This window comes from Phocoena sinus, chromosome 14, assembly GCF_008692025.1.
Source record: "Phocoena sinus isolate mPhoSin1 chromosome 14, mPhoSin1.pri, whole genome shotgun sequence".
In the NCBI taxonomy this organism is placed as follows: Eukaryota; Metazoa; Chordata; class Mammalia; order Artiodactyla; family Phocoenidae; genus Phocoena; species Phocoena sinus.
In genome coordinates this window covers 13325129-13340420 of record NC_045776.1, presented here as the reverse complement: position 1 = coordinate 13340420, position 15292 = coordinate 13325129, and the positions used below count along the sequence as shown (strand labels likewise).

General features: G+C 36.1%; 1 protein-coding gene across 5 annotated transcripts in view; it reads left to right on the top strand.

The window, feature by feature from the left end:
* RELCH (RAB11 binding and LisH domain, coiled-coil and HEAT repeat containing) overlaps positions 1-15292 on the top strand; it is a 120725-nt gene that overhangs the window by 20579 nt on the left and 84854 nt on the right. For 4 of the 5 annotated variants that reach the window (XR_004345357.1, XM_032602542.1, XM_032602541.1 and 1 more), the window contains exons 3-5: positions 6231-6302; positions 6413-6468; positions 6571-6684. Coding sequence is in view for 3 of the 5 variants with exons in the window: in XM_032602542.1 (XP_032458433.1) it covers positions 6231-6302; positions 6413-6468; positions 6571-6684 (242 nt within the window). In the remaining 2 variants the exon portion in view is untranslated. Of the gene's footprint in view, positions 1-6230; positions 6303-6412; positions 6469-6570; positions 6685-13003; positions 13053-15292 lie in introns of those variants that run through there. The other variant, XM_032602546.1, reaches the window with a different exon arrangement.

The window sequence follows — 15292 nt, the reverse complement described above, 5'->3', positions numbered from 1 at the left end:
AGGGGGAACAATGATATAGAAGCAAGATGTTATAATTAAGCAATATGTTATAACTAAGCATAACTAAGAGTGAATATTTTAAATATTTGGTAGTTTTGACCTTATATTTTTAATCTATAGATTATACTCTTATCTCTAAGTTTGGGGAGATAAAGTAATTTTTGCTTACTATATAATGCTAATGTATAAATATATGCTGTCTTGAGAAAGAAATACTATGTGATGTCACTTATATGTGGAGTCTAAAAAATAATACCAATGAATCTATATATCAATGTAAAACAGAAACAGAGTTATAGACTAGAAAGCAATCTTATGGTTCCCCAAAGGGGAGAGGGAGGAGAGGATGGGACAAATTAGGAGTATGGGATTAACAGATACAAACTACTCTACATAAAATGGATAAACAACAATAGATACACAAACAATAGATAAACAATGCCCTCTGTAGCACAGGGCATTATACCTAATACCTTGTAATAACCTGTAACGAAATATAATATACAAAAAAATCGAATGGCTATGCTGTATGCCTGAAGCTCAAGACAATATTGTAAATCAACTATACTTCAGTGTAAATGAGTGACTGAATGCTGTCTTCCATCTTCACTGGAAAAGGGAAGGAAATGTATGTTATTCCAAGAGAATGGCATTTAGACTTTTAATGCTCTTGTGCCATCGCCTATTATTGAGCCAAATGTGTGATACGTGGATGAAAATTCTAATTAATCGCAATTCCCATTTACAAAAAGATTTTTGGCTCTTTGCTAACCATTGCTAGTAACTTAGAACCTAATCGAAAAATGAACGATCCAGAAAAGATAATTATCCTGCCATCTATCATTGGATCACATGTAAACCTTACTGAGAAAGAATAAAAATCTCTTTTATTTTCGTATACCAGTCTTGGGCAGAAGGAGATTATAGATAATACAGGTATTGAGTCCGCTGCCCCACGATGCAAATGTAGGGTCTGCTCCAGCCTTTAATAAACTGTTGCTGTTTATGAGACATATATATACTACTACATGTGGGTTCAGCATCATTCTTATCATCTTTTCCCTAAATTTAAATATCTGGTTATTTTTTCAAGTCTGTACAGGTGTTCCTTTAAAGAGGAAAAGATCTCTAAATGGGCAAATGTTTATTGAGCACCTGCTCTGTGCCAGGCACTGTTCCGGTTGCTTTATATAAAATACTTATTTAACCTTGTTAACAATCTTTCAAAATAGGTCATGATATCCTTATTTTATAGATCAGAAAACTGAAAAGCTTACCAAGATTGAAAAATTTTCCCAGTAGCCTCCATATGGCTAAAGGGCAAAATCAGGATGTGAACATATAGGTTTTTATTCCAGGGTTCACGAGTATCTTTAAGTACCAGGCTGGAGCTTTGACTCATCGGTACATTCATGTGGATAGCAGAATCTTATCTTTCCCATAAAAGACTGTTTCAACATAGTCATTTTCTTTCCAAAAAAGTAAAATTTCAAAAGCATTTCATTTCAAATATTTTCCACTTCTGAATTTAGTAGACACCAAACCAAAATGAGCTTAATTTAACTGACTTTTTGGTAAACGCCTTTCTATATGTTATTAAACAAAGCTGTACAGTGTACATACAGTGTAGCTGTTAAATTTTCAAGTTTTCTTCAAGATAGCAAGGGACATCTATGTTCTAAATATTGGAATTGCCATTCTTTAATTAGACATTTTGAGCATCTGCTACGTATTAGGTATTATGTTAGGCGCTAGATACAGACGCATGAAATAGACAGAGTTTCTGCCCTCAAGGAATTTGTACTAAAACCTGTCTATATCTGTAATACAAATAAATGTTCAGTACTTTGGAACTAGTGATAAGGAACTTGTTGATTTTAGAACCATCTGTATCCCTGTCTCAGGTTCACCTGATCCATCTTTTAGCATCAGAGTCTCTGATTTTATTTGTTCTCATACCTCTACCTGTTACTGTATTACTTCTCTAGTTCATACCTTAATTTTTGTATTGGGATCTAGAGAACTGCAGAAACTGTTCTTTCCAATTTGCAGGGAAAGACACTACTGAATGCTGGTAAGATCACTGATGTTTAGATTTATTAGATATGGCATCAAGTACTGGAATGCCCATTCATACAACTAACATTTGCTGAGTCCTCTATATTCAGGGTATTATACTGTTCTGGGAACAATAAACAACAAAGTAGACATATGAAGCCTTTTTAAGCCTATGTAATCTAGTAAACATTCTAAAATGAAATTCAAAATTTTGCCTGTGGGTTAACCTGGCCTTACCCCCTGGGTAAGAAGCATCATCAGTAGCCCTCTCATTCCTTAGCTGTTGGGCTGCAGCATACATATCCAGCTTTATCAGGATTAAATAAGCCTATCTGTCTTATTATAATATATTTTTCCTTAGTACAAATATCTTTACCTCTTGTTTGCAGTACTTTTTGTTTTTCTTATTTTCAACTTTACTTAAATCTTATTTATGGTTTTGTATGATTTAAAATAGGATAGATGCTCCAACAAGGCTTTTAAGGGCAACAAGCCTTTGATGTGAGTTGTAAATTGTTAAAATTTATATAAGTCATAAAGGTCTGAACTAGGACATTTGCAGAGACAATTGAGATGAATGGTTATTTAGGATTCAAGGGCTGGAATCATTATATGGCTTGACATTGAATTAATGTGGGAGTAAGGTCAAGAGGTAAGTGAAGAGTAATCTCCAGGTTTCTTATTTGGGCATCTGGGTAGATAGTGGTGCCCTTAATGAAGATATACTGCAGGAGGGAAGACAGATTTGAGAGGAAGATGATGAAGTTCATTTAGATAGGATCAAATTCAAAGTTTATGAGACATTCAAGTGGGCATGTCCAGTTGATAAACAGGTAGCCCTGTTTATCTTGGGGAAAAAGTTTAAAGATTTCTGAATCTTAAGAGTACTCGTGAGAGTAAAACTGTAAGAGTGAAATGTTTATCATCCCAGTATATAGAGTAAGAAAAGGACCAGGGAGGACACTCTGGGAAACACCAACTTTGAGATGAATGATAGAGGAGTCTGTAAGAGAACCTGAGCAGGAGGAACAATAATGGGAAGAATTTTCTTCTTTTAAAGTTTAAGGAGGAGGAATTTTTTCCCCCTCAGAAGAATATAGAAAACTAAATGTGTACAAACCACGGAGATTGCATCTTGCTTCCGTTCATTTATTTCTCACTATTTGCTAGGTCATGTGTAATAGTCCTCTACCTTTCTTAGGTCTGTAATAGGCAGGGAGCATTTTCTAAACCCAGAAGGAGTGGTGATGGTACTGCCTGGGGATTTTTGTATTATTTTAGGAATATATTTTTATTCTAATTCATATTCTTATGAGAATTTTCCTCTTTTCCTAGAACCTTTCCTGGGATAATAAAATAAGTATTAAGGATGGGGAAGAGGTATTTTATTACCACTATAATATTCTGATCAGTATTATAGGAAAGATCTAAAATATGTATTATTTTGAGTTTTGTGCCAAAAGAACTAAGACTAACAAATATTTCAAGATAATATTAGTAATATATTTAGTTGGGGCAACAAAGAATCAATATTTCTTTCTGCTTTGAAATTTAACACTGCACCTTTGGTGTCTCGACATGGTCAATTGTATATATCCCAAGTCACGAGCACCTGATCTTGAAGCTATCAAGTACCCCTGATATAATGCCAGTATTATCCAACCCTATTTAGGAAATAACTATCTCAACTAATCTAGAATTGCTTATACTGACTTATTAAATATTTTGGTAAGATTGTAATATGCAGTATTAGAATATACCTATGTCTGCGATTACTTTAGTTCCAATAAAATTGCATTCAGCAGGGTTGGGCTAGTGGAGGGTTGGAATAGTGGAGTGAGCAGGCTGGTAGTTGGTTCCTACAGTGTTTTTTAAAAACATGTACTTCTTCAAACATTTTTATGAAGAATTATAATATTTGAAAAATACTTGGAGGTTGCTTGGTACAATGTATCTCTTTACAGGATAATAAATTTTGAGATTTAATCCAATATTTTTTTAATGAAGAAGTGACAAATTTATATATGTGTAAATATAGCTGTTCAGACCTTTCTTGTGAAACTTTCTCACATAACTGCAAATACTTGATCATACTGTGCCTTTATAGAGATGTGCTATGGCTTCAAAGATATGCCTTTGTCTTTTAAAGTCTATATTGTATATTAAGAAACATGCAGCAGAGTGAATTCATTTTGATAAGCACTATCTTTCCAGAGCATTGGTACCTTTTAATGACATTTGGCAATGTATGTGTAGATGTGCATAAAAATATAAATTCTTGCCGTCTGACATGGGTTTTTCTGGCTTTCTGTGCCTTGATCATTTAGTGTTTTGCTCTTGGTCACCTAAACTTTCACCAGTTGAATCTGAGTTTTTTTCACAGTTTGTGTTTTAACCAGTTTTTTTTTAATTTATTTTTTTCATATTTCTTTCATTCTGGTGCAGGGCATTTCTGATCTGCAATTGTTCTGTAATATGTTAGTAAATTGTAAGTGATTCTGGAAGCATAATATGTATACTCATTTTGCTTGTGGTATAGTTAAGTGCTTTTAAATCAAAATAAATTACCTAAAGTTTTGAAATAAAAAGAAAAGTAAACCTATTCTGTACTTACCTAACACATTGAATGTGTGCAGTCTGACTTTAAACACAAACTCTAAGAGTTTCCAGAAGTGTTAAGTTTTAGGAAATGTTTTAACTTTGTTGCACAGAAATATTTGCAGATCAGCATTGCTGACTAACAAAAAAGAAATAGTCACATACATGTCATCTGATTTTTAGTTGTGCTTCCGTGTTGCTGCAGGGAAATTCTGTGCATCAAAATAATTGGCTTTAATGTACCAGATGTGATTCAGTTACATCTTAAGTTTTTAATGAAAATATGCAAACTGAGTGAATTCTATTTTTTCCATATATTTTTATAGCCTTGTTGTCTCTGATAGCATTTCATTTGCCATCTTCTTTATTCTGTTTATTAGTCAATGAGGAAAAAATGCATCTTTAAAGTGTTAAATTTGCTAATTTTTATGCAGAACTATTTAAATTATATTTTTTTTAAATATCCAGTTGTGACAAAAATCACTTAATTTTCTCAGAGCTTTACTTCACACAAATGGCTTTTTTCCCCACATCTAAGCTTGCTTTTTCTTCAGAGCAGTGTTTATATATTTTAAAGAAAATTCCCAGCAAAGACACATATAGTTAAATCTTGCTCATGATGAAACATTTTAAAGAGCTCATTAAAATGTCTCCTCAGTATTCATGTTTATCTTATAATCAGACTCTGTGGTAATAGGAGAAATCTTTAAGTTTCATTAGTACCTCTTACTATGAACAAATATCTATTTGAAGAGTTGTCAGAAACTTTGAAATTCTACTTAAATTTACTCAGTATCCTTAGATTACCACACTTGTAGAATTGTACTCAGTCATTTGCTTTAGAATGATCTTAATTGTAAATTAAAAGACAAACTATTTCTATCCTTTGGCTTTAAATGAAACCTAAAATAACCCCCTCAGAACTTTTTTTTAGATATGTGTTTAACATATCTGTGCTTGTTTATACAAGACATACTTGTTTGTAGAAAAATTGATAGGCATCCCACATTTGTTAAATATTTAAACCCTGTTCTTTCAACATCTTAATGAAGGACTATATTCACTAATGTTTCTGTATGTTGATTTATAACATTATTCTAGATAATGCATTTTAAAATACGTTTTTTTTAATCCTAAGATTTTCTTTAAGTGTATTTGCTAGGACTTCATCTAATTTTTGTCTTTTCCCCTAAAATTATGTCACCTGAAAACATTCCATTACATTTCTTACCTAGACTGAGTGAAACACAACCACCTAAATTACTAAGATTTTTATTTACCTAAAGGAGAGTATGCCATAGATTTTACTTTTAAATAGAGCTATTCCTTGTCAGACAGCTGGAACATTTGATCAGTAGTCCCCTGTATTCTAAAACTATGGAAAACATTCACCAGTTTGCTTGCAAATCAACTCTGCTGCATGCGTTCACAAGTTTCATAAAGATTGCATGCTTTCTGTTTTCAATACAAATTGTATTTTTTTTTCATACCCATCCTTGCTTTTTATTTTTTTATTTTTGTTTCCCTTTTCTTGGTTGGATGCCTGTGTGTGTTTATTCCAAATCCCTGTCCAGTCCTGGAGTTTGAACTACGGAAAGCCAAGGAGACCATTCAGGCCCTCCGAGCCAACCTGACAAAGGCTGCAGGTGGTGTACATAAACTTTTTTGAGACTTTTTCTACTTTGACAATGTAGAAGTAGCTGAGATATTTTCTAATGTAAAATAGTAAAATATTATTCATATTTTCTTCCACCAGAACACGAAGTTCCTTTACAGGAACGAAAAAATTACAAATCAAGTCCTGAAATTCAGGTGGGTGAATGATAGATCTAAAAGTATCTTCCATATGAAATGGTAGCACAAGTATTGAAGGAAGAAGACTTACAGTATTGTATGTCTTTTATTTATCTCTAGGAGCCAATCAAACCTCTTGAAAAGAGAGCTCTAAACTTCTTAGTCAATGAATTTTTATTGAAGAATAACTACAAGCTGACATCAATAACCTTTTCAGATGAAAATGATGATCAGGTACAGTTTCTTTTCGGTTTTCTTTTTTTTTTTAATAAGGGACGATTTGTTTCCTTTTTAATTTATAATATACTTATTTTCTCTTTTATCTAGTTTCTTTAGTTTTTCGAAAAGTTATACATATTGTAAAATTCCATAAGGCTTCCCAGTCTAGTATTCTGTTGGCTTATAGATTTCCTGTTTCTAAAGACTTCTCATTCTTTCCAGGGAGCTTTTTACAACTCCCCTTATAACTATGTAATCTACTCATATTTCCATGTATTTATAAAATGTGCTTTTTTTTTTAACTTTAAAACATTTACTTAGTAGTACAGATTAATGTGTACTTATAAATTCAGTTTAACTAAAACCTCTTCAGTAACACTATAATAATTAAGATGATAGATGACAGCATTTAAGAGAGAATATTTTGAATAAGAGAATATAAGTTGTGTCTCTGAATAGGAGCCAATCTTAGAACCTCATTATTTTACTGATAAAATCTTATAGGAAAAGAAATGATGCTTTGTTTAGTGTTATCTCGTAACTCTGGAATATTTTGACTTCTTAGTGCGAATAGGTCAGTTTGAATCTTGTACCTTCTTAAAGTAAATACCGAGGAGTGTATTGTATAGAAATCAGGAGGCTATCATTTTAAATCAGGTATATCCCATTGGTCCATAAACTATCCCATGGATCATTTAGCAAAAATAAAAGTAGCAAAAATAGAAGTTCTCTAAGGAAGATAGCAGTACAGTTACTCCCTCAGTTATTGTAATGTATTTGGCAAAAACTAAATTTAATAAAATATATAGTTATTCTTTATTAAATGGTAGTTTTACTCAACTATATAAAAGACATTAAACTAATATTTACCTAATATAAATAATATAATATACTGTGATTATATTTCAGGTTAATCATGTTTTATCACAAACTTAGGTTAATGATCAACTAAACAATGAATAAGAAATATGTTGAATATATGAGAAACATTGAGAGGCCAAAAAGAAGGCAGAAAAAGAAGAAAAAGGGAACAAAGAATAGATGGCACACACAGAAAACAATAGCAAGATGGCAGATTTAAAACCCAGCCATATCAATACTCACTTTAAATATAAAGTTCATCTTTAAATTTAAGTTTAAAGTTCATCTTTAAATTTAAATATAAATGATCTATCCTTCCAATTAAAAGGCAGAAATTACTGGAGATTTCAAGCTGGTTCTCTCAATAATTGATAGAATAAGGTAATAGAAAATCATTTAGGATATAGAACACTTGTGCTATGCTATCAACTAACTTTACATAAGTAGAATTTATAAAACTTCATCTTTCAATAGCTGAATACATGTTTTCAAATACGTATGGGTCACTTATCAAAATAGATCATATTATATCTATTAAATAGATGTAGGTGATAAAGCAAGTCAGTATTTAAGAGGATTTTAAATATTTCCAAATGACACATAAGTTAAAGAAGAAATCAAAAGGGAAATTATGAAGTATTTTGAGCTGAATGAAGATGAAAACAAAACCATCAAAATTTGCAGGATGTAGCTAAAGCTACAGGAAAGTTTATGACACCAAAATGTTTATAATATAAAAGAAGGAAGATTTCAAATTGATGAAAATCAGCTTCTACTTTAAGAAACTAGAAAAAGAAAACTAAGCAAAGCCCAAAGTAAGCAGAAGAAAGGAAATATTAAAAATGAGAGTGTAAATCAATGATATAGGCAACAGAAAACAATAGAGAAAAGCTAATAAAATAAAAAACTGAGTTTTTGAGGTTAATGAAATTGGAAAACCTCTAGCGTGACTGATTAGGAAAAAGAGAGAAGAAGCAAATTATCAAAATCTGGAATGAGCAAGGTTATATCACTATAAATTTTACTTATTATATATTAATAACATATAACATATATATTAATAACATATAACATAGTATAGCCAAAACAACTTTAATAAAGAAGAACAAAATTGGGGAACTTCAGCTACCTGACTTCAAGATATTGTAGTTTAGACAGTATCTTATTGGCATAAAGGTAGACAAATAGATCAATAGAACATAATAGAGAGTCAAGAGATTAATTTATGCATAGATGATCTTTTGATGTCTGACAGAATGCAAAGTAAATTTCATTCAGAAAGGACAGTCATTTTTATAATTGGTACTGGAACATTTTGATATCTGTAGACCTCCAAAAATGAATTTCAAACCATACCTCACACCATCTACAAAAATTAATTCAAATGGATCATAGCTTTAACTTCTAAAACCATAAGGCTCCTAGAAGAAAACATGGAAAAAATTCATTGCAACCTTGGAAGGTGGGCCAAGATTTCTTATATATGACACCAAAAGTATGGTGTTCTTCAGCAAAATTGTTCTCATCAAAATCAATAACGTCTGCTCTTTGAGAGCCACTCTAAGCAAATGAAAAGGTAAGCCATAGATTGGGTGAAATATTTGCAAGTAACATATATGATAAAGGACTTTATCCAGAATATTTAAAGAACTCTCTAAACTGAATAATAAGAAAACAGCCCAATTTTTAAAAGCATGGACAAAAAAATTTAAACAGATACTTCAACAGAGAACATATATGGATAGCAAATAAGCACATGAAAAAGGTGCTCAGCATCTTTAGTCATTAGGTAAATGCAAATTAAGTCACAATGAGAATACCATAACACTTAATAGAATGTCTGAGACTGTACCAAGTCTTGGCAAAGATGTGGAGTAACTAGAAATCTCATTTTTGCTAGTGAGAATGCAAACTGGTACAGTCGCTTTGGAACACTTTTTGGCAGTTTCTTTAAAAAGTTAAAACCTTCACCAACTATATGACCTGGTCATTCCATTCATGGATATTAAAATCCAAGAGAAATGAAAGCATATGTTCATACAAAGACTCCTTTACAATGTTCACAGCAGCTTTATTTATGGTAGCTAAAATCAGGGTAACAACCCAAATATACAAGAGCAGGCGGTTGAATAAAACATTTTAATATATCCTTATAGTAGAATACTACACAGCAACAAAAAGGAACAAACTGCTGACAGATACAACAACACAGATCAGTCTGAAAATCCTTAATCATTAATTTGGGTGAAAAAAACCAGACAAATATAGTACTTGCTGTATGAATTTATAAAAAATTCTAAGAAATGTAAACTATTATACAGTGACAGAAAACAGGTCAGTATTTGCCTAGGAACAGGGCACATGTGAGGAATAAGAGGGAAGGATTACAAAGGGGCCAAGAAAACTTTTGGGAGTGAACAAGTTCATCTTGTTGATTGTGGGTACACACAGATGTCAAAACTTATCAAATTGTACATTTTAAATTAGCTCGTGGATTTAAATCATGCAGTTTACTGTGTATTAATTATATACCTCAGTAAAGCTGTTTTTTATGAAAGGCAGTGGAAGTGCTCATCAATAACCTGTTCTTTAACCATTAAACAACATTTAGTGCTAATTTCAAATGACCTAAAAGCAGAGCTATATAGAGCCCTCACTCCCCTCATGTTTAGTCTCTAGACAAAGTGTAAAACTTTTTGCCCTGTTTTATTTTTGATCATATACCCCGATTTTACCCTCTTAGTGGCACTTATCATTACCTGCAATTATCTCTTGTCTCCCTGACTAGACTATAAGTTTCTTGAGGCTAAAAGAATCTCTTGTTCATCTCTGTATCTGCAAGTATAGTAAAACTCTGTAAATATTTATTGATAGTTTTCTCATATTTTTATCTGCATGCAATCATTGTCTTACTGTTCTTTGCTTCCCTCCTACCAGTTCTTTCTTTTATGATTTTTTACTTTCTATCCTTTCTTTCTGTTGTGCTATGTGAAATTTTTTTTTTTTTTTGTAAATAAGCGTTCTGTGTATTTTCAGCTTCTCTCAGAATATCCTTTTTGCTTTAAATAACACTTGTCTCTTAACTGAGGATGCTGTTTCCCCTATTTTCCAAGTACGAGACGGTGGTGCCTCTCACACTCTAGAACCAGGATGTTTTCTCCCAGGGTGTTTTCTCAATTGGAACATACACTTTGACATTACAACAAAATTATGATTATGTTGAATTTTCAAGATATTAGCAATAAGGGGACTTCCCCAGTGGTCCAGTGGTAAAGAATCCTCCTTCCAGTGCAGGGGACGTGGGTTTGATCCCTGCTCAGGGAACTAAGATCCCACATGCCACGGGGCAACTAAGCCCATGTACCACAACTACTGAGCCCACATGCCACAAACTACAGAGCCCATGCACTCTGGAGCCTGCATGCCACAACCAGAGAGAGAAAAAAACTGCACACCACAACTAGAGAGAAGCCCAAGCACCAAAATGAAGAGCCCATGTGCCACAATGGAAGATCCTGCATGCCGCACTAAGGCCTGACGCAGCCAAAAAAAAAAAGAAGGATATTAGCAATAAGGAAAAGATAAATTTCAGGGGAGGAGCTTCAAGATGGCGGAAGAGTAAGACATAGAGACCACCTTCCTCCCCACAAATACATCAGAAATACATCTACATGTGGAACAACCCCTACAGAACACCTACTGAATGCTGGCACAAGACCTCAGACTTCCCAAAAGGCAAGAAACTCCCCACGTACCAGGGTAGGGCAAAAGAAAAAAGAGACAAAAGAATAGGGAAGGGACCTGCACCAGTGGGAGGGAGCTGTGAAGGAGGAAAGGTTTCCACACACTAGGAAGGCCCTTCACAGGCAGAGACTGCGGGTGGTGGAGGGGGGGAAGCTTCAGGAGCCACGGAGGAGAGCACAACAACTGGGGTGCGGAGGGCAAAGCAGGGAGATTCCCGCACAGAGGATCGGTGCCAACCAGCACTCACCAGCCCGAGAGGCTTGTCTGCTCACCTGCTGGGGCAGGCGGGGGCTGGGAGCTGAGGCTCGGGCTTCAGTTGGATCCCAGGGAGAGGACTGGGGTTGGCTGCGTGAACACAGTCTGAGGGGGATTGTGCGCCACAGCTAGCCAGGAGGGAGTTCGGGAAAAAGTCTGGAACTGCCGAAGAGACAAGAGACTTTTTCTTGCCTCTTGTTTCCTGGTGCACGAGGAGAGGGGATTAAGAGCACCACTTAAAGGAGCTCCAGAGACGGGCGTGAGACGCGGCTATCAGCGCGGACCCCAGAGACAGGAATGGGATGCTAAGGCTGCTGGTGCCACCACCAAGGAGCCTGTGTGCAACCACACGTCACTATCCATACCTCCCCTCCCGGGAGCCTGTGCAGCCCACCACTGCCAGGGTCCTGTGATCCAGGGACAACTTCCCCGGGAGAACACATGGCGCACCTCAGACTGCTGCAATATCACATCGTCCGCTGCCACTGCAGGCTCGCCCCACATTCGTACCCCTCCCTCCCCCCGGCCTGAGTGAGCCAGAGCCCCCGAATCAGCTGCTCCTTTAATGCCATCCTGTCTGAGCGAAGAACAGATGCTCTCAGGCAACCTACACACAGAGGCGGGTCCAAATCCAAATCTGAACCCTGGGAGCTGTGTGAAAAAAGAAGAGAAAGGAAAATTTCTCCCAGCAGCCTCAGGAGCAGCAGATTAAATCTCCACAGTCAACTTGATGTACCCTGCATCTGTGGAATGCCTGAATAGACAACAAATCATCCCAAATTAAGGAGGTGGACTTTGGGGGCAATGATACATTTTTTTTTTTCCCTTTTTCTCTTTTTGTGAATGTGTATATGGATGCTTCTGTGTGATTTTGTCTGTATAGCTTTGCTTTTACCATTTGTCCTAGGGTTCTGTTTGTCCGTTTTTTTGTTGTTTTATTACTTTTCAAAAATTTTTCCTTAATAATTATTTTTTATTATAATAACTTTATTTTATTTCACTTTACTTTATTTTATCTTCTTTCTTTCTTTCTTTTTTTTCTCCCGTTTATTCTGAGCTGTGTGGATGACAGGCTCTTGGTGCTCCAGCCAGGCATCAGGGCTGTGCGTCGGAGGTGGGACAGCCAAAGTCAGGACACTGGTCTACAAGAGACCTCCCAGCTCAGAGATCTCACAGAGATCTCCATCTTAACGCCACGACCCAGCTTCACTCAACGACCAGCAAGCTACAGTGCTGTACACCCTGTGCCAAACAACTAGCAACACAGGAACACAAACCCATCCATTAGCAGAGAGGCTGCCTAAAATTATAATAAGGCCACAGACAGCCCAAAACACACCACCAGACGTGGACCTGCCCACCAGAAAGACAAGATCCAGGCTGACCCACCAGAACACAGGCACTAGTCCCCTCCACCAGGAAGCCTACACAACCCACTGAACCAACCTTAGCCACTGGGTACAGACACCAGAAACAACAGAAACTACGAACCTGCAGCCTGTGAAAAGGAGACCCCAAACACAGTAAGTGAAGCCAAATGAGAAGACAGAAACAAACAGCAGATGAAGGAGCAAGGCAAAACCCACCAGACCTAACAAATAAGGAGGAAATAGGCAGTCTACCTGAAAAATAATTCAGAATAATGATAGTAAAGATGATCCAAAGTCTCGGAAATAGAATGGAGAAAATACAAGAAACGTTTAACAAGGACCTAGAAGAACTAAAGAGCAAACAAACAGTGATGAACAACACAATAAATGAAATTAAAAGTTCTCTAGAAGGGATCAATAGCAAAATAAATGAAGCATAAGAACAGATAAGTGGGGCTTCCCTGGTGGCGCAGTGGTTGGGGATCTGCCTGCTAATGCAAGGGACGCGGGTTCGAGCCCTGGTCTGGGAGGATCCCACATGCCGCGGAGCGACTAGGCCCGTGAGCCACAACTACTGAGCCTGCGCGTCTGGAGCCTGTGCTCCGCAACGGGAGAGGCCGCGATAGTGAGAGGCCCGCGCACCGTGATGAAGAGTGGCCCCCGCTTGCCACAACTAGAGAAAGCCCTCACACAGAAATTAAGACCCAACACAGCAAAAATAAATATATTAATTAATAGACTCTTAAAAAAAAAAAAAAAAAAAAAAAAGAACAGATAAGTGACCTGGAAGATGAAATAGTGGAAATAAGTACTGCAGAGCAGAATAAAGAAAAAAGAATGAAAAAAATTGAGGACAGTGTCAGAGACCTCTGGGACAACATTAAACACACCAACATTCAAATTTTAGGGGTCCCAGAAGAAGAAGAGAGAAAGAAAGGGACTGAGAAAATATTTGACGAGATTATGGTTGAAAACTTCCCTAATATGGGAAAGGAAATAGTCAAGTCCAGGAAGCACAGAGAGTCCCATACAGGATAAACCCAAGGAGAACCATGCCAAGACACATATTAATCAAACTATCAGGGCTTCTCTGGTGGCGCAGTGGTTGAGAGTCCGCCTGCCGATGCAGGGGACATGGGTTCGTGCCCCGGTCTGGGAGGATCCCTCATGCCGCGGAGGGGCTGGGCCCATGAGCCATGGCCGCTGAGCCTGTGCATCTGGAGCCTGTGCTCTGCAATGGGAGAGGTCACAGCAGTGAGAGGCCTGCATGCCGCAAAAAAAAAAAAAAAAAAAATTTAAAATTAAATATAAAGGTAAAATATTAAAAGCAGCAAGGCAAAAATAACACACAAGGGAATCCCCATAAGGTTAACAGCTGATCTTTCAGCAGAAACTCTGCAAGCCAGAAGGGAGTGGCAGGACATATTTAAAGTGATGAAGGAGAAAAACCTACAACCAACATTACTCTACCCAGCAAGGATCTCATTCAGATTTGACGGAGAAATTAAAAGCTTTACAGACAAGCATACGCTAAGAGAATTCAGCACCACCAAACCAGATTTACAACAAATACTAAAGGAACTTCTCTAGGCAGGAGACACAAGAAAAGGAAGAGACCTACAATAACAAACCCAAAACAATTACGAAAATGGTAATGGGAACATACATACCAATGAATACCTTACATATGAATGGTTTAAATGCTCCAGCCAAAAGACATGGACTGGCTGAATGCATAAAAAACAAGATCCATATATATGCTGTCTACAAGAGACCCACTTCAGACCTAGGGACACATACAGACTGAAAGTGAGGGGATGGGGAAAGATATTCCATGCTAATGGAAATCAAAAGAAAGCTGGAGAAGCAATTCTCATACCAGACAAAATAAACTTTAAAACAAAGACTATTACAAGAGACAAAGAAGGACAGTACATAATGATCAAGGGATCAATCCAAGAAGAAGATATAACAACTGTAAATATTTATGCACCCAGCACAGGAGCAGCGCAATTCATAAGGCAAATACTAACAGCCGTAAAAGGGGTAATCGACTGTAACACAATCATAGTAGGGGACTTTAACACCCCACTTTCACCAATGGACAGATCATCCAAAATGAAAATAAATAAGGAAATACAAGCTTTAAATGATACATTAAATAAGATGGACTTAATTGATATTTATAGGACATTCCATCCAAAAGCAACAGAATACACATTCTTTTTATGTGCTCATGGAACATTCTCCAGGATCATATCTTGGGTCACAAATCAAGCCCTGGTAAATTTAAGGAAATTGAAATCGTATCAAGTATCTTTTCCGACCACAACGCTATGAGACTAGGTATCAATTACAGGAAAAAAATCGGTAAAAATGCAAACACATGGAGA